Source organism: Mycteria americana, chromosome 2, assembly GCF_035582795.1.
Source record: "Mycteria americana isolate JAX WOST 10 ecotype Jacksonville Zoo and Gardens chromosome 2, USCA_MyAme_1.0, whole genome shotgun sequence".
Taxonomy (NCBI): domain Eukaryota; kingdom Metazoa; phylum Chordata; class Aves; order Ciconiiformes; family Ciconiidae; genus Mycteria; species Mycteria americana.
In genome coordinates, this window is record NC_134366.1 from 37,655,596 (window position 1) to 37,682,448 (window position 26,853).

At 46.0% G+C, this 26,853-nt stretch overlaps 1 protein-coding gene across 2 annotated transcripts in view; it reads left to right on the forward strand.

Annotated features, from left to right (window-relative positions):
- The first annotated feature begins 533 nt into the window (after positions 1-533).
- SNX10 (sorting nexin 10) overlaps positions 534-26,853 on the forward strand; it is a 39,550-nt gene continuing 13,230 nt past the window's right edge. Inside the window, exons 1-2 of one of the 2 annotated variants that reach the window (XM_075493031.1) lie at positions 534-632; positions 20,940-20,995. In XM_075493031.1, the coding sequence (XP_075349146.1) occupies positions 20,972-20,995 (24 nt within the window). In that variant the 5' untranslated portion in view covers positions 534-632; positions 20,940-20,971. The other variant, XM_075493032.1, reaches the window with a different exon arrangement.

Genomic DNA, 26,853 nt, shown 5'->3' on the forward strand with positions numbered 1-26,853 from the left:
TTTGAGGAAAGCCATTCTTTGCGCCTCTGGGTTTCCAGAATACAGGTGCGGAACACAGGGCTTAAAAATTAAGCAGCCGCCGGGAATTCCCCTCGGCACCCGGCGGGCAGAGTCGAGCCGAGCCGAGCCGAGCCGAGCCGAGCCGAGCCGAGCCGAGCCCAGCCCAGCCCAGCCGAGCCGAGCCGAGCCCGGCCGAGCCGAGCCGAGCCGAGCCGAGCCGAGCCGAGCCCAGCCCAGCCCAGCCCAGCCGAGCCGAGCCCGGCCGAGCCCAGCCGAGCCGCCCCCGCTCGCTGCCGGCCCCCTCCCCGTCCTCCCCCGCGGAAGCCCCGCCCTCTGCCCCCCCGCTGCCGGCGCCCCCGGAATGGCGGTGGGCGGGGCGGGGGAGCGTAGCCCCGCCCACTGCTGGTGACGCACCGCCTCCTCCCGGCCTATGGGCGGCGGCGGGAGCGGCAGCGCTGGGGCTGTGCGTGGCGGCGGCGAGCGGTGAGTGGGGCGGCGGGTGTCGGCGGGTGTCGGTCTGTCAGTCCGTGTCAGCCTGTCAGCCCGTGTCAGCCGGTGTCAGCCTCTCCGGCCTCCCGAGGGGCTCGGGGGGAGCCGGCCCGGCCGCGGCACCCGGAGCCGCCGCGGAGCAGGTGGGGAAGCGGCCGCGGCGCGGCTGCCGGTACAGCGGCAGAGCCCACCGGGCGCCCGGGGCGGGACTGTTGGGGCTGTGTGCGTGTGTCCGCAGCCGCAGGCGCCGGCGCGGCTGGGTGGGTAGAGCCGTCCTCCTCCGGGCTCCCGGTGACGGTGAGGCGCTGCCTGAGCTCGTCGGGATAAGCCGTGGTTTAGGCAGCGGCTGGGAGAGCCTGGGTGCAGCCAGCGAGCCCCGCTGCAGAGCTGCCGGCTGGAGCAGGGCTTGGTTCCGCCCCGGCTTTTCAAGAGTATTTATTCCCCTGCTCTTTGACGGAGGACTCCCCTGTGATTTACGGCTACGTGACTACTCTTAGTAATGATTAACGCCAGGCAGTAAGAAACTTTGGTTTAAAAAATTATTAATCTTGTTTTGAACCCAGGCTTTTTGTTTTGCTAAAGTGAGTCCACCACCTTTGGCAACTATGACCTTGATGTGTGCAAAAGCTCTGCGTGTATGTATGTCATATTATTACCTATATATGTTATATAACCATACACGTTATTGCATATAATAATATATAAATATATAATGTATATACACATTATATACATATGTGTATATATATACACATATATATGTGTATATATATATACATATAAATATGTAATGGCATAATTTTATATTAAATACATTGTATTTGTTGTACCTTTTGTGTTAGTCAGGAGACTGCCTTATTGTTGTTTTTAAATGCTGTGTGTTATTTAAATTAAGCAGCCTGAGCATTTTTGGATACATATGAAGAAAGCCTCTGAAAACACAGCGTGCAATTAAAACTAACCGATTTATAAACCAAAGAAAGCTCCAGTGATTGAGTTGCTGGGTTTGCCTTGGGCCGCATTCTGGAATTAGGCACAGAGGCACGTAGGCAGCTGCCTGCGCTCTTCCTTGAAACACCCGTGTTTGCTTGTTGTCTCGCACCCACCCGCTGGGATGGCCCCATAGAGACATACAGTCGCCATCAGATCAGCGTGACGGGCTGGGTGTTCTCACAGCCCCTTTGAGGATGTGGCAATTTTAGGTAAATATTGCCCAATTCTACTAGCAGTGGTGAAAAGGTAAAGGCAGACGGAGGTGTGGAGCCAGGCCCCTGAGGACCGGGGTCTGGCCCGCTCGGGTGCATTTGAAGCCCCCACTTGGCACATGCCCGCATCACCCATTGCCCAAGGAAAACAGCAGCTTGAGTTTTCATTGCCCACTCTGCTTCTCACATTGACAAGAAACAGCTCAGGAGGACGGTCTTCCTGTTTGTGCTAGGGAAAACTGAAACTAAAAGTAATGCAAGGCAGAGCTTTCCTGCACCACACAAACTGGACTTCCTTTAGGAAAAATAGAAACACTTATTTTGGTATAGAAGATGAAAATAATATTTATGCCTACTTCAGCCTAGGGTATTATGCTATGTTTATAATGCTTGACTTGAAATCCAAGAGTCTCTTGTTTATCATGCATATTTTATATAGAATCTAAGAAGTATTTACCTTTTAATGAATTTCAATTTAAGAAACTTGCATTGGTGCACCATGCCTGTATTCATATACTTTTAAGGGCATATAATACATGTGAGCTTTATTATAGATTATTATGATTTTAAATTTTATTTGCAAAATAATTATGTTTAAGGAATTTTTTTTAAAAGGAGGTAAACGTTCTGAAAATATTACTACTAAGGTAGTAACAACATCATCTCTCCCAACGCTATAGTGTATTTAGAAGACAGTAGCACCTAGAAGCCTCATCCAGTTACTTGTGCCCCATGGTAGGCGCTGTGCAAATACAGGCAAGAAGGCAGTCCTTGGTCCCAGAGAACTTGTGAAATAGAAAACAAGACACTATCTGTGAACATAGACAGAAGTAGTTGTTTAATCAAGTACCTCCAAATGTTCATACAAGTGGCAAATCCATTATAAATTATATTGGTATCCTGGTTCCTCTTTCATTTATGTCTCTGTAGTTTAACTGCAGTTAACTGTTATCAGCCGAGCTATTGGAATTACAGATTAGTGCTTCTATAATATTGCAAAACAGCAGTTGCCAGCTTGCAGATGCTCTTTCCTAAAATTAGCTGTTTTGTGATAGAATCTGCTGCAATAGTTTTTATACTTGAATAAGATAGTAATTTATTTGAATGATGCAGGTTTGGTGGGGTTTTTTGTTTGTTTTGGGTTTTGCTTCTTTTTTAGCTTTTTTTCTTTCAAGATATGTTTATGGTACAATCAATAAGGGATAGCCCCGTAGAAAGCTGGAGTAGCATCACAACACTGCATTGCTATGTTTCATGAAATATTGCCTAGATCCTGTCTCAACAGACTTTCAGTTTTCTGGTTTTCCCTTGTTCCCTGCCTTGCAGGCAAAGCTGGGTAAACATTGCCTTTACTCTTCAAAGCCTCTCCCTTTCATCTTTTAATACACTTCAGAGTTGTTTTCAGCTATGCTTTTCCGCATTAACTCCTGAACAACAGCTATTCTGAAGGCAGCACCTTTCACTAGCCATGGTGTACCCGCTCTGCGCTCGCTGCATGCCCGCGGCGCTGTGATGCTTTTAGCGTAGATGCAGCGTAGGGGTCGGACGTGAGCGGTGCCCTGCTGTGCCGCAGGCTCTGAGCGTCCTGGGATTTCCCTTCCATACACAGCAAAAACCACTGGGGATTTGGGTCAAACTGATTAATTCTCAGGCAGAAGAGGAGGTGGGGCGTTAAATCAAGCCAGCAGTTGGTAAACGTGTTGTCGTGTGGCTTCTCTGGGTGAACTGTCACCATCTAGCCAGGACTGGTGATGTGACTAATGTAAGGTAGTAGCACTGAAACAATGAGGACCAGAACATAACAAGGGCAAAGGCTACGTTCCTAGAAATTTTTACAGAGCTCACGCTGCTGCTGCACAGGAATGTCTTACAAAATAGCTTTTCCCACCCAGAGAAGGTTGTGGCAGTAGTCATTTTGAAGCTTCGTGCGTCCTATTCCTAATTAGAATCATAGGATCATTAAGGTTGGAAAAGACCTCTAAGATCATCTGGTCTAACCATCAACCCAACACCTCCATGCCTAATAAACCATGTCCCAAAGTGCCACATCTACACGTTTTTTGAACTCCTCCAGGACAGTGACTCCACCACCTCTCTGGGCAGCCTGTTCCAATGCTTGATAACCCCTTCAGTAAAGAAATTTTTCCTAATATCCAAGCTAAACCTTCCCTGGCACAACTTGAGGCCATTTCCTCTCGTCCTATCACTTGTTACCTGGGAGAAGAGACCGACCCCCACCCCTCTACAACCTCCTTTCAGGTAGTTGAAGAGAGCGATAAGGTCTCCCCTCAGCCTCCTTTTCTCCAGGCTGAACAACCCCAGTTCCCTCAGCCGCTCCTCATAAGACTTGTGCTCCAGACCCTTCACCAGCTTCGTTGCCCTTCTCTGGACTCGCTCCAGCCCCTCAATGTCTCTCTTGTAGTGAGGGGCCCAAAACTGAACACAGGATTCGAGGTGCAGCCTCACCAGTGCCGAGTACAGGGGGACAATCACTTCCCTAGTCCTGCTGGCCACGCTATTTCTCATACAAGCCAGGATGCCATTGACTGTCTTGGCCACCTGGACACACTGCTGGCTCATATTCAGATGGCTGTCAACCGACACCCTCAGGTCCTTTTCCACCGGGCAGCTTTCCAGCCACTCTTCCCCAAGCCTGTAGCGTTGCATGGGGTTGTTGTGACCCAAGTGCAGGACCCAGCACTTGGCCTTGTTGAACTTCATACAGCTGACCTCAGCCCATCGATCCAGCCTGTCCACGTCCCTCTGCAGAGCCTTCCTACCCTCCAGCAGATCAACACTTCTGCAAACTTACTGAGGGTGCACTTGATCCCTTCGTCCAGATCATTGATAAAGATATTAAACAGAACTGGCCCCAAAACTTAGCCCTGGGGAACACTCCTTGTGACCGGCCGCCAACTGGATTTAACTCCGTTCACCACAACTCTTTGGGCTCAGCCATCCAGCCAGTTTTTTACCCAGCAAAGAGTACACCCATCCAAGCCATGAGCTGCCAGCTTCTCTAGGAGAATGCGGTGGGAGACAGTGTCAAAGGCTTTACTAAAGTCCAGGTAGATGATGTCTACAGTCTTTCCCTCATCCACTAAGCGGGTCACCTGGTTGTAGAAAATCAGGTTGGTCAAGCGGGACCTGCCTTTCATGAACCCAGGCTGGCTGGGCCTGATCCCCCAGCTGGCCTGCACTTGCCTGTTGAGCACACTCAAGATGAACCGCTCCATAGTTTTCCCTGGTACCAAGGTCAGGCTGACAGGCCTGTAGTTCCCCGGATCCTCCTTCTGGCCCTTCTTGTAGATGGGCGTCACATTGGCAAGCCTCCAGTCGTCTGGGACCTCCCCTGTTAACCAGGACTGCTGATAAATGATGGAGAGTGGCTTGGCAAGCTCCTCCACCAGCTCCCTCAGTACTCTCGGGTGAATCCCATCCAGCCTCATGGACTTGTGAGTGTCCAGGTGGCATAGCAGGTTGTGAACTGCTTCCTCCCCGATTATGGGGGGTTTATTCTGCTCTCCGTCCCTGTCTTCCTGCTCAGGGGGCTGAATACCCTGAGGATAACTGGTCTGACCATTAAAGACTGAGGCAAAGAAGGCATTAAGTACCTCAGCCTTTTCCTCATCCTTGATGGCAATGTTCCCTCCCACATCCAATAAAGGAGGGAGGTTCTCCTTGGCTCTCTTTTTGTTGTTAATGTGTTTGTAAAAACATTTTTTATTATCTCTTACAACAGTGGCCAGATTGAGTTCTAGCTGGGCTTTTGCCTTTCTAATTTTCTCTCTGCATGACTTGACAAGATCCCTGTGCTCTTCTTGAGTTGCCTGCTCCTTCTTCCAAAAGTGGTAAACTCTCCTTTTTTTCCTGAGTCCCAGCCAAAGCTCCCTGTTCGGCCAGGCCAGTCGTCTTCCCTGCCGGTTCGTGTTACGGCACATGGGGACAGCCTGCTCCTGGGCCTTTAAGATTTCCGTCTTGAAGAATGCCCAGCCTCCCTGGACCCCTTTGCCCTTCAGGACTGCCTCCCAAGGGACTCTCTCAACCAGTGTCCTGAACAGGTCAAAGTCTGCCCTCCGGAAGTCCATGGTGGTGGTTTTGCTCACCCGCCTCCTTACTTAATTAAGCAGCCCTAGAGCACCTCTTCTTGATGCTTCCTTCCATCCCCTCGATGCTTATTGCCCCTGCTGTAGAGCAGCGTTGCCTTTGGCCCGAGGGGCTGCGTCTGCTGGTACCACATGTGCTTGCTTCAGTGTGGTGTTCCCCTCCGCGTGCTCTTCTGCTGGTCCTCTGATCTTGTCGAGTGAAAGATGCTGTCAAGAATATTGATACAGAAGTTGGGCCCGTCTGACTGTAAAGGGCTGAATGAGTCTTGCCGCCCTATTTTAGTCAATTTTTGCTTAGTAATTTTCCTAATCGCCATAATTTCAGGCAACTGCAACCTTCTTTGCTTTTGTCATACAATTTTGTAATTTCACCATATGAAAGAATGAAACACTTCTCTAGCAGGCTGATTTTAAAAAAACCCAAACCAACAAACAACAAAACCCACACTATAATAAATCCCAAAATAAAAAGGTTGTGAACATTTGCTCAGCAGCATGGACTGCTGCAGGTGTTCCTTGCTTCCTGGGAGTAGGTAGGTAGGATAGGGCAGGTGACATTCAGTGTATCATATCTCTGCAATGTATCATGTGGATCTTATTTCCATGCATGTGGTATGTAGCATGCTTAATCTTTTGGCTTTTGTAAGCAGAGAAGTAAAAGAGATCTGGTTAATTTAGGTTATTGTGATTTTTCTTTCTTTCTTCTTGTTAAACATTTTGCATCTTTTTATTACCTCAAAAAAATAACTGAGCAACTTTTTTTGTTCTTCTGATACTAAAAATACTAAGAGGAAAAAACAGCTATGTGTCCTACAGGAATTTCCTGACTTCTTGGCAGGATAACTCTTGGGATAGAGAAGCAAATCATGCTACAGTTGCTCATTGACTACAGGGAACTACAAGCAAAAGTCTGGTGCAGAGTATTTTGGCTCTGGATCTGTTTATTTGTAGCATTCCTTGCTAAATCTCTACACAGTACAGCTTGGGCATGGGTTGGTTGCCTGGATGTAGGTGACCGGTGCCTTTCAAGGGGGCTGTCCAAGGGAATCCAGGACATCTGTATGAGGCTGACAGCATGACACATGACCTACAGTTGATCCACCTTCTTCTTGGGTAGAAGCTGAAGAGTAAGTAGGACATCTTGTGAGCAGCCACAAAGGCACTGAATGTTTATGTTTAGCTATCTGAATCCTACTTGTCCAGATTTGTGCAGGACAGGGGGATCAGTGGGAGATTTGATGAAACATAATCCAATAATGTAATTGCAAATGGTCCTGCATTTCCCACTGTGTTCCTCCAGTGATCCTCTTTCGAATTGGAGAACTTCAAAATAGTATTTTTCTTCTCGAGGTCTAATTAGTGATATGTCTTCACAGAATCCTTAAATGCCCTCGGGGCTTCTGGTCCCAGAAACCAGTTTCCTTTTGGACTTTGCTGGGTGTGTTATATACATGCTGTCTCACTGGTACTGCAGCACAAGTTATTTAAAATGTCTCCCAGTACCACAGAGGAATTCATCAATAGACATGAACCCTGCAAAAACCTTTACAACTCAGCATCAACCTGTGGCCTGGCCCAAAAGGAAGGACTTGATCGGTTTGAAAGGAGTTTCTTTTTGCTCCAGTGTCTTCACGTGATTGACATTATGGATGGCCACAGAGCCGTTTAGGAGGATGCATACTGATGAGTTTCATTTGTTTAAGAACAAATAAACCAGCGATGATTTTGTTACAGATCTTCTCTCCAGTAAATCTTGTGTGTAAAAAGTGAACACAATTTGCTTTCCATGCCTGCTTTTTGTGTTATGAAGAAATCCGTGTTTCTTGGCATTTAAAGGATTTGTGGCTTAAGAAAATTACTTCTTCCTATCCCTTTCTTCTCTACCAGAGTTGTCCAGGAGGATAAACTCACTTACAGGTATCCTATACCTCAAAGCAAAACGGATGTTTTGCTCCTGCAACAAAGCATCTATTTTACTATGGAGTTGACATTGAGTAATATACCCTGACCTCTGTGTGCTGCCAACACATCCTTCAAGTTCCTGCCCCTCCTTTACCTCGGGGAAGCCCTAACTGCTCGCCTACCTTGCTCCACGTGTACAGCAACAATTACTGGGTTATAACTTTGTGCCTTCTAATAGTCTCATTGTTTTAATTGCATAATGGTGATGTGTGGTTTTAAATTAGTCATTACTTTGGTACCCGTTTTAATGAGATCTTCAGCTGTCTTCCCAGAGGGGAAGGCTTTGTTTTCCCAAGAGCGGCATGCTTCTTCCCAGAAGAAATTAATTTCTACTAAGGAGGCACAAAAAAGTGAGGTGGTAAGGGGAGTGTAGGGGAGTGGTGGGGAGTGTTTACAGGGAGAAGGGAAATAGCTGCGAGTCTTGGGTGCTGGAGAGCATTTTGATAATGCCAGAGCCTAAGATGTGCTGGGCATTTGCATGTATAAATAGTCGCATCGGTTCGTAGTGTCATTGCAATCATACTTGCTCTGAGAACAGCTAAATGTAATAGCCTCGTCTCTCACGGTGTGGAGGAACACAGCCCAAAAATACCCTCGCATGTCTTCACACATGTAAAATGATGAGACCAGAGTTTAATGGCTGTGATGTCAGTTGGTCTGCTCCCCAAGAATTTATGACTACATTGCATTCGTTGTGTCTGTCTGCTCACGGGGAAGACTGGTTGTGGTATGACTATTTGGAGTTGAATCAACAGGGTTGTTGGGGGGGACAGGAAGGCAAATCACTCCTTCCAGATGAGGTAAAACCCCTTGTCTCCCCCTCTCTGGGCGGATGAAGGTGGGGGTTGCTGTGAAGATGGTGGCTTAAACAGTCCCTCCACCTCCCAGGCCACGAAACTGGGTTTGGGCAGTAGGATCCAAGAATCAGAGAAGATTTATAGCCAAAACATCCCTTTCGGGATTTTATGAAGAACTGTTCGAAACGCATAAATACTTGTGCAGAAACGAAGCCTTCCTAATCTGCTTGTTCGCAAGGAAGCTTTCTGACTGTTATTTCACTCGTCATCACAGGTAGATTTGGAAGGAAGATCTGTTTGACCTGCTGGCCAGGAAAAGGTTGTCTACACTAGGTGTGTAGTCTGGGGCTAAATTTTAAAGTAGGGATGCAAGATTCTCTCCCAGCTGAGGTCTGAAAAGAGCCTGTGCAAAGCCTGTTGAACAAACAAGCTGCCCAGTTAAATCACTGTTAATACATTCTTAAATGGTTAATCTAACTGTTGATAGATCCCGCTCATGAACTAGTGCAATATATGGATGCAGCGACACAGATGCAACACCAGTAAGGTTTTGCAGTAATGATGGTCCATCTGATGCATTCTTCAGGGGAAGAGAGCCTGAAGAGTGAATTGCCATTGTGTGAGAGACTGGATGGCTGATCCAGCTGGACTGTTGTAATCATTCCCTATGGGCTTGGTCAATGAAAGACCCAAGAAACACAACAGTTTGACCAGAGTTGATCGAAATGCTTGGTGAGCATGCTGTATTGACTGCAGTATTTTCTATCTTCCCTGCTGTTTTGAGCTGCAGTTACAGAGAATGCTTAGAATAGATCTGTCTCAGGACGTTATTACTTGACTATTCATTTTATTTTGGACTGTATCTGTGCTTGGTCTTTCCTAGCCATCTCCCCAGATGCACATCATGAGACTGGGACTTCTAATTCTGTGGTTAGGGCCAAGACTATTGCTTTCACTTCACTTTCCTCTCTGGGGACAAGACCAAGTACTAGCACTTCCTAGACGGGACCAGGTGATGCGTCACAAAAATAGCTGTTCTGGTAGAATAAGGAAATCCACAGCAGGAAGAAAGTCAAGCTAAAACATGTAGTGCTGTGTGACAGCAATTCAAGCAGCAGAGAAAAATACTATCATAAATTAAAAGCATTTGAAATGAGCAAAAAATGTGAAATTTCTGGCAGATGAGATTCAAAATGTTCCAGGGGGTGAGTCAGGAAGGAATGGGTTGGGTGATGTCAGCCTCTGCACTTGAGAGACTGAAAAAGAAATGTTGCAATAAGCCTGCGCAGCATTTGCTGATTTGCTCTGCTTACTCAGCGGGAAAGATACAGCTGCCATCAGCCCTTCTTTCCCCATAAGTAAAAATTAGTTATTACAGAGAGATACCTTGGGGAAGACAATATTTTTGGGGCAACTTAGTTTGATTTAATGCAATGAAATATTTAATTTCTATAAGAAACATGAAGTTTTCGAATACAGAAAAGTATATGTTCTCTGAACATAAACCCTCCTTCAGAAGCAGCATTTAAGATTTTTCTTAGGATTTTAGTCGGTGTTCTGAAATGCTGGTACTTCAGTGTACAAATCCCTTCTTTGTAGTCCAGCTTGTAAAAGCAACAGCTGTCTAAGGTGTTGTTTGTAACTGGCATCATATAAAAATATCTACGGGTGGTTTATCTGTCCGTGATTTTATATTGCTGGTTCTTGTTGGTGTATCTATACGTGTGTACGTCTTCACTCATCACTTTTGTAACTAAACAGAACTTCGACTTGGAAAGTACTGGGGTACTATGTCAGCAAGTATAGCCTGGAAATTACTTGCTTCTTTCCCTTTGTTTTCAAAGGCAGTTCTACTGCCAGTGGGATGCCCTGTTTGTGTAAGTATCGGTAAGAAGTCTAGTGCCTATCCATTATTTTCCATGTTGAGTACAGCTAGAGTTGAAAGATGGCTGAACTTGCCAGATTGCTGCTGCTTCTGAAATCAGTTTCTCAGAAGTTCTGTGGAGCAAGCATATTTACCTTGGAGGTCACCAATGCTTCCCTTCAAACACTGCCTCATCTCTTTTTTGGCCTTCTGAAAATGCCTTAGCAACAAACCCTGTAATTATTTATGCTACAAAACCATTTAGTGTAGTTTAAGCTACTTATTATGCACCATAATATTTGGAAAGAGTAGCAAAGGCAGGCTCAGATGGCAGAGCCAGAGCTGGAGGAGAATTTTGAGTGGTCCCCAGGTTGTCTGCAGAAGCTGTGGTGAGCATCAGCCCTGAGTAATAACTAATTACCACAATGAAGACTGGCATGTACTGTTCTTTCAGTGTCTTTACCCACAATTACCTTTCTCGAACCATTGCCTGAAAGCCCAGTCTGCCAGTGTTAGCCTTACCGGTATTGTCTAATGGGAGAAAAAGAAAGTAATAGTTGCCCTGGGATCAGCAACCCACTGAAACTGCAGAATAGTCTGAAGTCCTTCAGTTGAGGATACATCTGCAATTTGAGACCAAAAAAAAAAAAAAAAGAGGAGAGTGATGAAACATCTGATGCTCTCTCCTACTGTGAACAGATTTCTTAGTACTTCTTTCTTGTCTGTCTTTAGGCTTTTAGAGGTTTCAGAGAGCCTTGGCATGTAAGTCACACTGCTGTCCAGCAATATGGTATTAAGTTGATGCAATTCCACTGTATATACACTGTATATACAGTGGTATAATGCCACTGTAATTGGAAATCTGTGACCCACACCTGACACTGCAATCCATGTCACGTATGTATTTTGGAGGGGAGAGGAAAATGTGTATGTTTGATCAACTCTTTGATTCTCATGTTCCTCTGAAGTTAATGAAAATTTCTTTGATAATTTTTTTAAGTGGACTGAATTCATTGTCTTGATAAAACAGGTCTCAATAGCTAGGAAGATTGCAGCACAAGGGAATGGCTGGTTGGGGAAAAACAGTAACGTAGTGTTTAAAGAGGAGCTGTCTTATACCTGGTGGCCATAAACAAGCATTTAGCAACCAAACGGAGTGAAATCCTGTAGGAAAAGAGTAGTTAACTAACCTCTTGGCAGCGGTGGCTGGAAGTCAGAATTTCAAGTGCAGCCGGAAAGGCATGATTTTTGGCAGCGCGTTTCTACGTAGCGTTGTGGTTGGAGGGAAGGTGTGTGAATTCTGTCAGTCTTTGGAAAGCTCTTGTTCTTTTAAAAGCAATTTAGACAGTGTCCTTGTTTCCTGCTCATCAGCAAAGTGATTCTGCTGCTACTGTAAGACAGCACTGATGAAACGGGTAACTTGAGCTGGAAATCGAGATGGATTTGCTCAAGGGGTACTTTATTGTGTTGAGTTCACTAAGCAGTCTGCAGACATCTGAGTGCTGTGCAGAGTTTAGATGAAAATGCTTATGCATTTCATATTTTTCTCACTTCTAATGAGCAGACCTTTACAGTGATTTGCTGAGGGAAGGCGAGGCAGATAACCAGCAGGGTAGATGAAAGAAGGAAGGATGCTCTGTGACCTGCACAGTCTAGAGTTACAGTCCTCACCATCCCGTTCATGGACAGTGAGGGACAGAAGGGAACTCACGACTCCTGATGAGCGCAGTTGGGTTGACCCCAGGTATTAAACTGGACCAGGCGAAGTAGAAGGCATCTGCTTACGCCGAGGCTGAGTTACTCTGGATTGACTGGAAGTCCCTGCTTGGGGAACAGCATTTGAATAAGATTTTTTTTTTTCCTATCAACAAGAGTAGTAGTTCTGTGATGGCCACATACCCAATTCCTGTAAATGCCAGGCTATGTTATGATGTGATCAGTTTGGCATTGCAGAATGGTACATTTTATATGTATAAATGTATGCTACCTGTATATAGTTTTCACATTCTTTTCTTCAAAACTGGGGAATAAGCACTCAAAATTTTGCCGGTTTCTTGTACTCTGAGGTTGCAGTACGAGTCACTGTAAGTCACTACTGGACTAGATGCACCTTTCCACTGATATATACAGTATGGCTGGTCTTATGATTTCAGGCGGTTTTGTTCCATAAACAATTAATGTTGCTTTCTCCCGCTTGTTATCCTTTCATTTGAAACCTATAATAATATTTCATCCATGCTTCTGACTACCTGTGAGTTAGTACTAAGTGGCGATTTAGCTCCTCCAATTTCTACTCCCTTGCAACAGCAGTAGCACAGGTGTCTCTCGGGTCCTCTGCTCTGTGCAGGAATTGCAGGAGATGCTCTTTCCCCAGCAGCGATGCTCCCTGCCAGTGACTGACCTTTCAGAATTAGTCCAGAACCTGAGGCTTCTGCAAATACAATCAGTGCTCCCGAAAAGAAATTTGCATTGTCCTATCCCGAATCTAAGTACTACGTGTGTTTTAGCATGGGATTATTGAGTTTATTATAGTCTTTTTTGAACTCTCCAGAGCTAGCATCTTCTTTTATTACAGGTCTGTTCTTCATGTCCTCCCCCTCCCACCATCACACCCTGCAGGTGTATTTTCCTTACAAATCCCCATGGATGGCTTGCCTTTCAGGAACATAGTGTGGTCAGATGCACGCAGGCATGTTCTGTGATAGTGAACTCCATGTATGGATGCAGCTGAACTTTCTATAGGCTGTATATTAAAATTCTTATGACATTTTTTACGAGTGTTAAGGTAAGCCAAACATAAAATGCAGGAAAGAACTTCAAGTATTTAGAGGTTTAATTGGGATCTGTCTCTCTCTTGGTCACACTGAAGCCTTGAAGGAAAGCTTCATTTGATACCGATGATGGGAACAGTCTTGAAGCGCAGCTGAGGACTTTTGCTTGTGACTGGATAAGACTTTCAATCATCACCAAGGTCTAAAAATAAATCACTCTTCCCCGTTAAAGCTTGAAGGTGGTTGTTTAGTTATATGTTTAGAAATAACCAAAGGTGGGTGGATGGATAATTCCTGAGCCGAAGATCAACATTTATTGCTTGAGGGGAAACACTGGCCACATGGAATCTGTGAGCACTCCCAGAGCAGACAAGAACGTTGCATAGGCCACAGCCCAGCAATGACTGAAATCGTAAAATTTCGGTGCAACTAAATACAGCCACTAGTGAGGTGGCAGGGAGGGTTCACATTTGTTTGTGCTGTTCTTAACGCAAGTTGCCATGGTTTTTGTCTGTGGTACTGCTTAAGTTTTAATCTTTCAGTTTGGGAATGTAGGGGAGAAGTTACTTCCTCCTTTTAAGAGCAGCCCATTTACATGATAAAAGGGTACTCCCAAGTAATATTAAATAATTTATTTTAATTTAGATTTTAAAATAGGAAATCAACTCTAAAATATGAAATAAAATGTAATACTTAATAGCGTTTCTCTACTGTCCCTAGGAAGAGCACTGCAGTTTATCTGTCATCCCTAAGAAAAGCACTGCAGTACTTATTTGGTCCCCCCCGATTTTTGGGGTTTTTTTTGGCTACGGGAAGTATGGCAAGTCATCCTACGTAATCTTTTTGCTTTGGGTTGTTGTTGTTGGCAGTTGTGGAGCCGTTCCCTGGCGGTTTCGTTGGTTATGCAATTAAGAACTGTCAAAAATATGTACTGCAAGGAGCAGGTGTTAAGTATATGAAACTAAGTAATAATTAAAAAAAGTCTTCAGTCTGATAATAGATCAGAAGCAGAACGAAAACTTACTCAAAGCAATGGGTTTTTTTCTCAGTCACGCAGAAAGCATTCATCAAAACTACAGATCTACCACTGCCTTTTTTTTAATTCTTTTTCCCAGCACTGCTTCATTTCTCTGTCAGTGGATTTTTTTTTTTTTATGAGTAAAAAGACCAGCAACCTTCTGTTCGTCTTCTGAAGGCTGCTTCTCTCTGTCACCAGTATTTTGGGTAGGGTTTTTCTGAAGAAAATGCCTTTTTATCTTTAGCAGACAGTTGAACTGTTCTGCTTCAGTGACTTCTACATGTGTTAAAGTCCTAAAATATGTCTTGCTACCAGACAGAATACTGCATTCAGTATGTTTGCAATTGGCTGCAGCGTGACTGGGGCGATCTTGGACTTGCTGAAGTGTCTGTGGAAAAGGTAGCTTTGGTGGGCTTTTATTTCCATTTTTTTCAAATTACTTGATGAAAAAATGGTGTATTTTCATAGAACCATAGAAAGGTTTGGGTTGGAAGGGACCTTAAAGATCATCTAGTTCCAACCTCCCTGCCATGGGCAAGGGACACCTTCCACTAGACCAGATGAGGCTCAAAGCCCCATCCAACCTGGCCTTGAACACTTCCAGGGATGGGACATCCACAGCTTCTCTGGGCAACCTGTTCCAGCGCCTCACCACCCTCATAGGGAAGAATTTCTTCCTTGTATCTAATCTAAATCTACCCTCTTTCAGTTTAAAGCCACTACCCCTTGTCCTATCACTATGTGCCCTTGTAAAAAGTCCCTCTCCAGCTTTCTTGTAGGCCCCCTTCAGGTACTGGAAGGCTGCTATAAGGTCTCCCCAGAGCCTTCTCTTCTCTAGGTTAAACAACCCCAACTCTCTCAGCCTGTGTTCATAGGAGATGTGCTCCAGCCCTCAGATCATCTTCATGGCCCTCCTCTGGACTTGCTCCAACAGGTCCATGTCCTTCTTATGTTGTGGGCCCCAAAGCTGGATGCAGTACTCCAGGTGGGATCTCAAGAGAGTGGAGTAGAGGGGGAGAATCACCTCCCTCAACCTGCTGGTCACGCTTCTTTTGATGTGGGCCAGGATACAGTTGGCTTTCTGAGCTGCAAGCACACATTGCTGGGTCATGTTGAGCTTCTCATCACTCAACACCCCCAAGTCCTTCTCCTCAGGTCTCCTCTCAATCCATTCTCTGACCAGCCTGTATTTGTGCTTGGGATTGCCCCGACCCACGTGCAGGACCTTGCACTTGGCCTTGTTGAACTTCTTGAGGTTTGCACGGGCCTACCTCTCAAGCCTGTCAAGGTCCCTCTGGATGGCATCCCTTCCCTCCAGCATGTCAACCACACCACACAGCTTGGTGTCATCGGCAAACTTGCTGAGGGTGCACTCAATCCCACTGTCTGTGCCGCCGATAAAGATGTTAAACAGCCCCAGTCCCAATACCGACCCCTGAGGAACGCCACTCGTCACTGGTCTCCACTTGGACATCAAACCATTGACTGCAACTCTTTGAGTGCAACCATCCAGCCAATTCCTTATCCACCAAGTGGTCCGCTCGTCAAATCCATGTCTCTCCAATTTAGAGACAAGGATGTTGTGTGGAACAGTGTCAAATGCTTTGCACAAGTCCAGGTAGATGACATCAGTTGCTCTTCCCTTATCCACCAACACTGTAAGCCTGTTGTAGGCGTCCACCAAATTTGTCAGGCACAATTTGTGCTTAGTGAAGCCATGTTAGCTGTCACCAATCACATCCGTATTTTCCATGTGCCTTAGCATAGTTTCCGGCAGGATCTGCTCCATGATCTTGCTGGGCACAGAGGTGAGACTAACTGGCCCCCGGGTCTTCCTTTTTCCCCTTTTCAAAAATGGGGATTATGTTTCCCCTTTTCCAGTCAGTGGGAACTTCACCGGATTGCCACAACTTCTCAAATATGATGGATGGATAGTGGCTTAGCAACTTCATCTGCCAGTTCCCTCAGGACCTGCAGATGCATCTCATCCACCCTCTTTGTTGGAATGCATTGCTCCTCAGCTTGGAGGAGGTGATCCTTGAATACTGACCAGCTTTCTTGGGCCCCTCTTGCCTCCAGGGCTTTATCCCAAGTACTCTACCATGGTACTCTACCAAGCTTTATCCCATGGTACTCTACCATGGTACGCTACCATGGTACTCTACCTCTTCCCTCCAGGGCTTTATCCCATGGTACTCTCCATCCCTGAAGAGGCCAAAATCTGCTCTCCTGAAGTCCAGGGTAGTGAGCTTGCTGTGAGGCCTCCTTGGTGCCCTAAGGATCTTGAACTCCACCATGTCACAGTCACTGCAGCCAACGGTGCCCTTGAGCTTCACATTCCCCACAAGCCCCTCCTTGTTGGTGAGAACAAGGTCCAGCATAGCACCTCTCCTCGTTGGCTCCTCCATCACTTGGAGAAGGAAGTTATAACACATTCCAGGAACCTCCCAGATTGCTTATGCCCTGCTGTGTTGTCCCTCCAACAGATATCGGGGTGGTTGAAGTCCCCCATGAGGACCAGGGCTTGTGAACGTGAGGCTGCTCCTATCTGTCCATAGAAAGCCTCATCCGCTCGGTCTTCCTGCGGACCCCCACTATAATGCAGACCTCCACTGTAATGTCACCTGTCCCTGCCCTCTCTTTAATCCTGACCCATAAGCTCTCGGTCGGCTCCTCATCCATCCCCAGGCAGAGCTCCGTGCATGCCAGCTGGTCACTGACATAGAAGGCAACACCTCCTCCTCATCTCCCCTGCCTGTCCTTCCTAAAGAGCCTGTATCCTTCCATTCCAACACTCCAGTCATAAGAGCCATCCCACCACGTCTCTGATGCCAATAAGACCATAGCCCTGCAGGCATGCGCACGTCTCTAACTCCTCTTGTTTATTCCCCATGCTACGTGCGTTTGCATAGAGGCATTTAAGTTGGGCCCCCCGATGAAGCTGACTTACTGGCTGGAGTGGCTGGAATTCCTTTGTGCTGCTCTTCAGGTACTCTCCTGCTGACTTGTGATCCTTCTCCATGCTCTGGGCACCTATTGCTGGCACTGGCATCGAACTGGCAGGAGTGGGATGGATTGAGGTTCCCCTCCCCTGGCAACTTTAGTTTAAAACCCTCTTCATGAGCTTGGCAAGCCTATGACCGAAGATGCTCTTCCCCTTCTCTGACAGATGGACCCCATCGGCCTCCAGCAGACCAGGTTTCTCAAAGCAAGTCCCGTGGTCTAAGTAGCCGAACCCCTGGCTGTGGCACCAGTCCTGTAACCATTTGTTGATTCACCAGATTCGAAACCCTTCCAAACCCCTTCCCTTTGACCGGGAGGATTGATGAAAAAACTACCTGTGCTCCAGAATCCCTTACCGCTGCTCCCAGGGCTCTGTAATCTTTCTTGATACTCTTCGGACTGCTCCTGGCTGTATCACTGGTGCCCATGTGAAACAACAGCAGCGGATAATAGTCAGTGTAGTGTATGAGGCTTGGTAGCCTCTCGGTGACATCCCTGATACGAGCCCCCGGTAAGCAGCACACCTCTCTCGAGAGTGCATCAGGTGGGCACATGGGTGCCTCCGTACCTCTCAGAAGAGAGTCGCCTACTACTATCGCCCGTCGCCTTTTCTTAGTTGCGCTGGGTGTTATACGGGGAGCAGATTGAGCTGCCTTACTCGGCTCCAGTGTCCCTGCTGGTGTGACGGGTCTTTCCTCTTCAGTCTGCACAGAGGTGAAGCGGTTCTGCAAGGGCATCTCAGGCTTCAGGGAAAGTCTCTTCCTCCTGCTGGTCCTTGTCGTTGCAACCATCCATTCTTCTGCATTGTTGGCCCCCCTCCCTTCTGTGTGTGCCGGTGGGGAGTTTTTGGCTGTTTGGCTGTGGGTCCACGCATACTGCACTTGGAAGCAGCTATCGAACTCCTTCTCAGCCTCCCTGCAGCCTTCTCACTGCCTCCTGCAGCTCAGCCACCTGCTACCAGAGGTCCTCCACCTGGGCACACCTTTTGCAGGCAGGTCTGCCTCCTGTCCCTGCCCCAGGAGAAAGGTCTAGGCACTTCCTGCAGTCTGAGGTCCGCGCTGCAGCCTCTCCCTTCAGCAGCTCCGTCTGGGTGGAGGCATCGGCCACCGCTGCGGTAGATGGTGCAGACCCCCCAGCCGGAGCTGCAGCCTCTGCTGTCGGATGGGTGCCCACCATGCTGCCTTGAGGGTCAGGTAGGATGAGTGCCCTTGACCTGTGCAGATGGTCACAGAACGGTGCCTGGTTGCTGGGTTATGTGTCCTCCAGGTCTCCTGCTTGGCCAGTGGAATGCCCCTCCTTCGCAGAGGTGCCCTCGCCCTGTTTGCCCACCCTGCTCGCAGCGCTCCTGGTTGCTCGTGCTCCCTTGAGCTGCCTTTTGTGGGGGTGGGTGGTGGCTGCCGTTACTCCTTAATATTTTAGGAAGGGTTTTGGTGCTGAAACATTCATTTTAGTCATTAAATATTTAAAATGGCAGTGGCTGTTTGGAGCTTAAACTGTTCTTTCTAACCTGCACCAGCACATAACTCGGTCATTAGAAAGCAGAAGACAAAATGAAGTATGTTATTTCAGCCCTGTCGTTCACTAACAGTGTCAGGAATGAGATATTTTGGGCTTGCATAATTTCTTACTTAAAGCAGCTAAGAGACAGGAGAGAAAGAGGCTGCAGAATCCGAAAGAATAAAGATATATAACTGAAAAAAAATCTGAATTGCCATTTAGAAAACAAAACCACATTCAAACAGAGCAGAAAGGGGGAAAAAAGCCCCCAAACTATGTAGGTTTACAACTGCACCCAACGAGGAGAGGTAGCAGGCAGAAACAGCCCTTCCTCTTTTAACAGCCTGAGTCCTGCACAGTGTTTTCTGTGGTGTGGGCTTGTGGCCTGAGCGGTCAAAGCCATTTATCTCCACCAAAAGGAAAGCTCCTAACATACTTCTGTATTTGCAGCAGTTATAACCGATGAGCCAAATTCTTGCCCCTCCTTGCTGAGCTGCTTGGTGCTGCTGAGCCTGTGCAGCAAGGAGTGCTGGAGTGTTCTTCTGTGCCTTCAGCCCAGAGCATATATACCAGTTAAAGATAAATACGTTGAGCAAAAAACCCAAAAAGTTATTGGGAGTGTGTTTTCAATAGTCCTCTGTGCTTTTATCAGCACAATCCTAGCTATAGAAGTGAAATGGTGGCCTTATCTTTATGGAGACAGGAACCATACTGATGCTACCATTTAGGATGTCTGAAGTCCCGTGCATGGACATCTCTATTTGGAGACAGAGTATCCTATTATGATATAACTGATCCTGTAGAAATTTGACAAAGATGTTTGTTCCAAAATAATTTCCTGGTGAAAGAAATATATGTGTGCTTATCTTTGTGCTCTGTTTTATTAAAAAAGGTGGAGTTGTATTTTGAAAGTTAGGCATGTTTGTAAGAAGCATTGGGCAGGCGTGGGGTGTCCAGGAGTCCTTAGCTGGCCTTGACCTAAACATACAGTTGTATAATAACAAGAGCGGCTCCAAGCTCTGTATCGCTAAACCTTAGCAAACCACCTCCCAAAACGTAGCCATGTGTCTTCCCTAGTCACATGTGAACATTTTGCAGCCAGCTGACGACAGCTGCCGAGGATTGCCTAAAAAAGCTGCAAATCCACCCTTTCCAACGCAAGGTGCCTGCCTGGAGAGATGCGCGGGAAGATTTTGCTCAGCTTCTCCTGCTTGAGTGGCATCCATCCTGACTGTGGGGCCAGTGGAGGGAGCCGTACTCCTGGGGTGAAGGAGGGATCCTGCTTGGTTCCTCTTGGTTTGGAAAGAGGAGACCGATATTTAAAAGCTGAGGAGGCAATGGGATGTTTTTGTAGCTGGGGGTCAATGTAGGTGTTAGCTGGCAGTGGCTGGATGGCATGTGGAGAGGTAAAGGGGAAAGGCAAATTGCAAATCCTTTTCCCAGGGAGGTTGCTTTTAGGCCGGTGGTGTGTGTGTAACCTAGCAAGTGAATAAAGCTGCCCTGCTCTTCCTATGTGGGTACCTGTCCTGAGCAAACCTGGTTTATGGGGCTGCAGAGGTAGTTAAAAATTTACCGGGATTTCCAGTGAAAGAGTAGATTGAAAACATAAGTTAATGACGGGATTTTTTGATTTGGTCTAATTATACACTTGGAGGTTTTAAAACCACGGACACCATGAAATTTAGCCTGAGTTTCAGCTAGCCTGCAGGATCCAAACAGTTTGTCTCTCCGCTTACCTCCGTTTCAGAGAAACGGTTGAGAGGGGCTTTTGATTCTGCTGACTCAGATGTTTTAGCGTCTCTGGACGTCAGCCGCAGTCACGCAGACCTGTGCTTGGGTGCCTGGGAGCAGGGCACAGGCAGCACTGCCTCGGCTGTGTTCGTGTGCTGGGGATGCTGGCTGCGCAGAGCTGTTGGGAGGTGGGTGCAAGGATGAGCCCCGGGGTGGCTCTTGGAGCAATGAAGAAAAGCACTGTCTTCCAGAGATGGACAGGCATCACTGGACTGCCATGTATGACAAATATCCCCAGAAGGGGACTAAGCCAGTGCTTCTAAAATGGGATTTTAAAAAATGAATTAATTCTTAGATATAGTTAATACAAACGTTTTCTGGTATATATGGCACTGAGCCTGGCTCTTTCCACTGTCTACTAATGTCTAGCAAAAGTGATGATGACTTTCAAATAACTACTAAATGCTAATCAGATGTCTGTTTTGTTTTTTTTCAGATTGATTTTTATTTCAGTACAAACCACTGAAGATGACACCAAAACATGAAAAACAAGTAAGTCACGTCTAAGCTTTAATAAAAAAGGATTCTAGTTTGGTTGTGGATTGAATTTCATTAAGGTTCACATGGAGCAGGAAAGATTGGTTGTATTCTTCATGCTTTTAGTTGCCAGGCTACAGAATATTCTGGAGTGATGTAGTGCCAGTTCCTTCTGTTAAAGTTTGATGGAAGAATCAAATATTCATTAGATCAGAGAGAAGGAGAGTAAGTGACTCTGTGCATAAGCGTCTCGGACACTGAGAGAGGAGAGAAGGACTTGGATTTTAGTCTTCTCTTCATCAGTCCTCAGGTATTTTTGTAGGACGTAATGGTTGGAGCTGTGTCTGAACTCTGATTACCAGATGCATGGACCACAAGAATGACACTTGCATGTTCTCTTTTGCTCAGTCCCAATGAACATTAAAAGTTTCAACAAATTATTTTGTCTCAGCTGTTAGTCTCTTATCAGCCTTACTACTCAGCATGCGTGGAGTGAAGATGCCAACACTCCCAGCATGAAAAGCCCCATGTCCTTTGTGGTTAATCCTTTTACTAATAGGCAACCTGATGGGAAACTCTGTTTTTCTCGAAAACTTTGTGGAAAATGACTCTTTGGGGATTCTTGACTAATCAGATGTGTAGCAGTGGCACCATGGAGCATGAGGTTATCACCTGATACAGTCCTGAGCACAGAGGTTTGAATTAAAATGCAGCTGGAATGATTAACGCAAATAATCATCCAATGTGAGATTATTTTTATTCCTCCTCCTTGTGGTGGATTTTTTTCCCCATATTAAAAATAGATGTTTCCATGTCAGATTTCCTATTTTCCTAATAGGAAAATGTTAAAAAGAGACTTCTCAGAAACACGGTTTTTGTGGTCAAATTCTATATAGTAGAGCTTCTGGCTTATCCTTGTCTCTAAGCAATCCATTGCATTGTGCAGCAATATTTCCAACAGGAGAAAGGTGGAGGGGGAAGCTAAAAAAAAAAAAAAGATAGGTTTATTGTGTTTGCTTCAGCTGCTTTTATGGTGTATTCTTCCTTTTGAGGCAAACCCAAATGGAAACGTTTCAGTTTTCAGTGCTTGTGTCTACATGACCTCAGTGCTGCCCTTTTCCTCTGCCGTTAGTGCTCATGTTCTTTGCATAGGACTGTAACCATGAGGGAGTAGGTGTAAACCAGGCTTGGGGGTCACTTGGGCCATTTTGTCATTTATGTGTGACCCTAACTACTTGGACTGCTCCAGGCCTTGAGGTGAGGACAGGGTAGCAAAATGCTGCTGGTGCCATGCCTAAACTGGCTGTTTTAGCCAAGAATTAAAAGGCACATCCAGCCAGAGAAGAGGATGTGTTGTGGTTTAACCCCAGTCAGCAACTGAGCACCACCCAGCCGCTCGCTCACTCCCCCCCGCCCTCCCCCCATTGCGATGGGGGAGAGAATTGGAAGGGCAAAAGTAAGAAAACTCATGGGTTGAGATAAGAACTGTTTAATAATTGAAATGAAATAAAATAAAATAAAAATAATAAATTGTAATGAAAAGGAAAACGAGAGAGAGAGAGAGGAACAAAACCCAGGAAAAATAAGTGATGCAATTGCTTACCACCCGCCGACCGATCCCAGCCTGTCACCAAGCAGCGGTCCCTGCCCCCCGGCCAACTCCCCCCAGTTTATATACTGAGCATGACATCATACGGCATGGAATAGCCCTTTGGCCAGTTTGGGTCAGCTGTCCCGGCTGTGCTCCCTCCCAGCTTCTTGTGCAGCTCCTCGCTGGCAGAGCATGGGAAGCTGAAAAGTCCTTGACTTAGTGTAAGCACTGCTTAGCAACAACTAAAACGTCAGCGTGTTACCGCGTTATTCTGCTGCTAAATCTAAAACACAGCACCATACCAGCTACTAGGAAGAAAATTAACTCTATCCCAGCCAAAACCAGGACAGGATGCTTGGGCCAGCATGGCTGCTGGGATCCATATCAAAACTATGGCACTAGCAGTTTGGATAGGAAATGTTTTGCTTCTGAATTTAGCAGTTTCCAGGGAGAAGGAATAAGTGGAGATGCCACTTCTTCAAGGAGCTTTCTGTTGAGTCTCTATTGTTCCTAGTGCAATAGGCCTCCACGACCAAGCTTGGACACTTTGAACCGTCAGCAGTAAATTCTGGTTTTGAGAGAGTTGTTGCACTTAAGCTTTACAGGACACATACTGTTCCTGAATGCATGATAGACATGCATGTATTGTGGCCCTCAATTGGAAGGAAAACAAACAAACAAACAAACAAACAAAACCCCCAAACCTAAAACGGAAAGTACATATAATGTGGCATAATAGCTAGATCTGCAATTCTGGAAAAAACAAGCAGAACTGGGTAGGAGGGGAAGAAGACACCTTGAAAAAGATTGCAGCTGATAAAAGTAAAAAGTCCCTGAAACCTTGGCTCTCTTCGGGCTCTGCTTCCCAGGTTGTACGGCTGGACTGCAATGCAGTCTTGTGACAAAAGATGAAGTTAGTCTTCATGTGGGCTGTGGGAGGAAGAGGTCAGCATCACCTCCCCTAGATGAACAGTGCATTACTTGAAGATAGACATGCCGATTGAGAGTATCCTAATTTTTATAGCAAGATGGGGAGGGAAGGGAGTATATACAGAGGAGAAAGGCAATTATTACCCCAAACTGCTGTAGCCTGGTGACTGTTTGTGACCAGTGAATGCAGGATGGACTGAGCACACAACAGCAATCTCCCAGAGGAACATTCTGCCACCTAACTGTGCTTGGATCCTAACATAGCCTATATGTGAATATTGGCCTTTACAAGCCTACTTTTATAGGAACAGGGAGGCATAAGCACCTTTTCTGGCGGTGTATCTGCATCTATACTGGGCAGTTAGGGCTGCTTCGATTAAATCAATATTGTTGTCCCAGTGGGGTCTTGTATCCTGGAGAAGGCTTAAAGGTCAAAAGAGAAGGGGTAGTCTACATGTGCAATGCCACTGTTTCAGAGCAGCAGAAACTGTAATGGGAATTGGGATTAACGCTTCCTGGATGCAAGATATTTATAGGGGAAGTAACCATAGATCTTGAGAAAAGCTGTACATTTTTGGTTTTGTTTTCTAGTTGCTTAATGTTTATCTTGCTTCATTCTGAACTTGGCATTCTTTGGTAAATAAAGGAAAAAAAAAGAAACACCCGGTCTTCTGCTGAAATCGTGGTGTTTCAAATCGGAGCTGACACTGGCTGTGTGTGAGGGTTCCAGTTTGCTGAGGTGCTCTGCTGTGCCACAGATCATTTTTACCCTTGGCTTAGTGATATACTGCCTAGACACCTGCCTGCCACAGCAGGTACAGCAAGGTCTCCTTTTTTTCTATAGGTAGAGTCTGAAGGGTGCTTGACTTCCTCAGTATTGAAACTCAGTGACTAATTGGAAATGAAAAATGTACAGACTTTTTGTGTAAATGTGGTCTGGAATGATTTGCAAGGTAACCTGTAGCTAACCCACAGCATCTCCCATAGTAACTTTTAATCATAATACTTTGGTGTAATAGAGGTTGAAAGAAGCATTTTACTTCAAAGATCATTTTGATTCTGTACAGAGGAGAGGGTTATAGAAGGTTACTTGGAAATGAAGTAATTTGGGGAACCTAGACAAAAGGAAGGGCGATGAGAAGCTGGTTTGGCGGTAGGTGGGAGGAAGGGGACCGAGGCTGGGTTATGAGCAGGCTACCTGCACTTGTGACTCCTGGGCTGCAGCAGTTGAAGGGAAGAGGAGAGCAGTGTCCTGTTTGAAGCTTCCTGGCGTAATTCCTCTTCTTCCACTTGCAGGACTGATGCATTCAGTGCTCAGGAAAGGAAAGAAAGTACTTTTAGGAGAAACGGTTGCAGCTCTGGGGAAGAGTGGGACACAGGGAAATAGGAGGCTGGGGAAGACAAATGGGAGAATGTAAGACTATGGATATGAAAAGATGTTACAGTGGGTCCGAAAGTATACTATGTCTATATATATATGCTAAATCTGATAGTGAGGCAGGAGGGAAAAAACAACCAATGGTTTCCTCTTCAGCACATTGCTCAGGATCTGCTCAGGAGGCGGAATAACTTCCTCATGTCTCCCACTAGTGTTTTTGTAAAAGTAAAGGCATGACCCTTAGCTGGTAGAAGTGATTATAGCTCTGTTCACTTGTTCCTCTTGTGCCACGTTGGCATGGGGTTAAAAAGCTGCAGAGGAGAATCGGGCCGCTGGTGCTCTTCAGCGAGGAAGGAGGCGGCAGAAATGGCAGGAGCCTTTCAAACGGGCTTTCTTTGGCAAGGTGCTCGTGACACACACCGAAAGCGTATCCAACAGTAATGCAGAAAACACCCCTGTGACGAGGAGCTGGGCTAAACGAGATAAAACCGTGGGCTGTATCCAGCCATCAGGCCACAGGCTCCCATCCCTGAAGCAGTACCGCCTGGAAATCAGAGTGGTAAATTATTTAATCCAGACCTTGAACACCTCCCTGCCATGTACACAGTGCAATGACTGTTCAGGGAAAAAAATCTGTCTTCCTTTCAAGGTTGTCATTGTTCTCCTGTCGGTCTGTTGAAGGTTGCTGCTGGTGGCACGCTGAAGTGTGTGTGATGGGGGGAGAAGACTTGGCTGAAGAGTAAAGGTTTTATTTCTAACATCTGTGGTTTGGGCATGGAGAGACACGTTTTGAGAGCTTTCTAATTCAAGATTTCTTGATTTATGCAAAGACGTACTAAAAAAGCATGTTATTTACCAGAGACGCTGTCCTTCCTCCCACAGTCGATTCCTGTACCTGCAGATTTTGTGCAGTGCCTTCTTCTCAGGGGAATGTATCTACAGCTTAAAATGATATGCTTTTCTTTAACTGAGTCATTGTTCAAGTGGTTGGCTTAGCTCTTTGGGTGAATAGCTTATTTAAGCAACTAAAGTAGGGCAGCCTATTTGTTTGCTCGGGAAATAGGTAGTTAGGCACACTTTCAACCTTTGCATTTTAAAGAAACCTTTTCCATCTTAGCATGAACATACAGATTTAGCAGACTTGTTTTTTGTTTTCTGTTTTTTTTAAAACACAGTACAAGTTTTCACATGGTCATTAGCTGAGGATACTCGGAAGCATTTAATTCTTCAGTCTCTTCCAATTCCTCTTAGTGATGCCCAGTTACATTACAATAATGCCTGCAGGCCTCTCACATTCCTTCGGGATCCCTCTAAATTATTATATAAATGTAGGAACTACAAGGAAATAGACTAGATATGACAACTTCTACAACAAGTACTCTATATCGTTGTCCCCTGAAAATGGGGAATTATGCTCTGTAGTGCAGCTGTGTTGCTTCCTTGGGCAGGTTGATGGGCAGACTGGGACAGAAGTGCCCAGGTCCTGCATCCTCGGCTGTGCTCCGTGGCTTAAGTTCCTGGTGTATCAGGAAGGCTATGCGGCAGAGGGGGAGGATTCATCTCCTTCCACATGGCATCCTGGACACTGGGCTTGAGAGCTTGATTCGCTGCGTCAAATCTGTGTTCGGGGAAATTAATAGTGGTACGTCCTTTTCCACTGGGCTGGAGCAAGTCATTTGGGGTGTGGAAAAAAAGCAGTTCTTCAGCTCCTTGTTGGAGATACCGAGCACTTACCTCAGATCCCTGAAATCGATGGGTATAAATACTTGATTAAAAAAATATAGATAAAATGACAAAAAGAAATTTAGGAGCAAATAAAATGTTATATGTAAGTATTTGGTACATGCAGCAGGTTTGTAACACATTCTTGGTGAATGTTGATTACAAGGGTGGGAAAAGCCTAAAATACCTGCCTAGTTCTGTTACATATGTGACTTTGAATGTTATGTTTTTAGTTTGTAGCTACTGAGATCA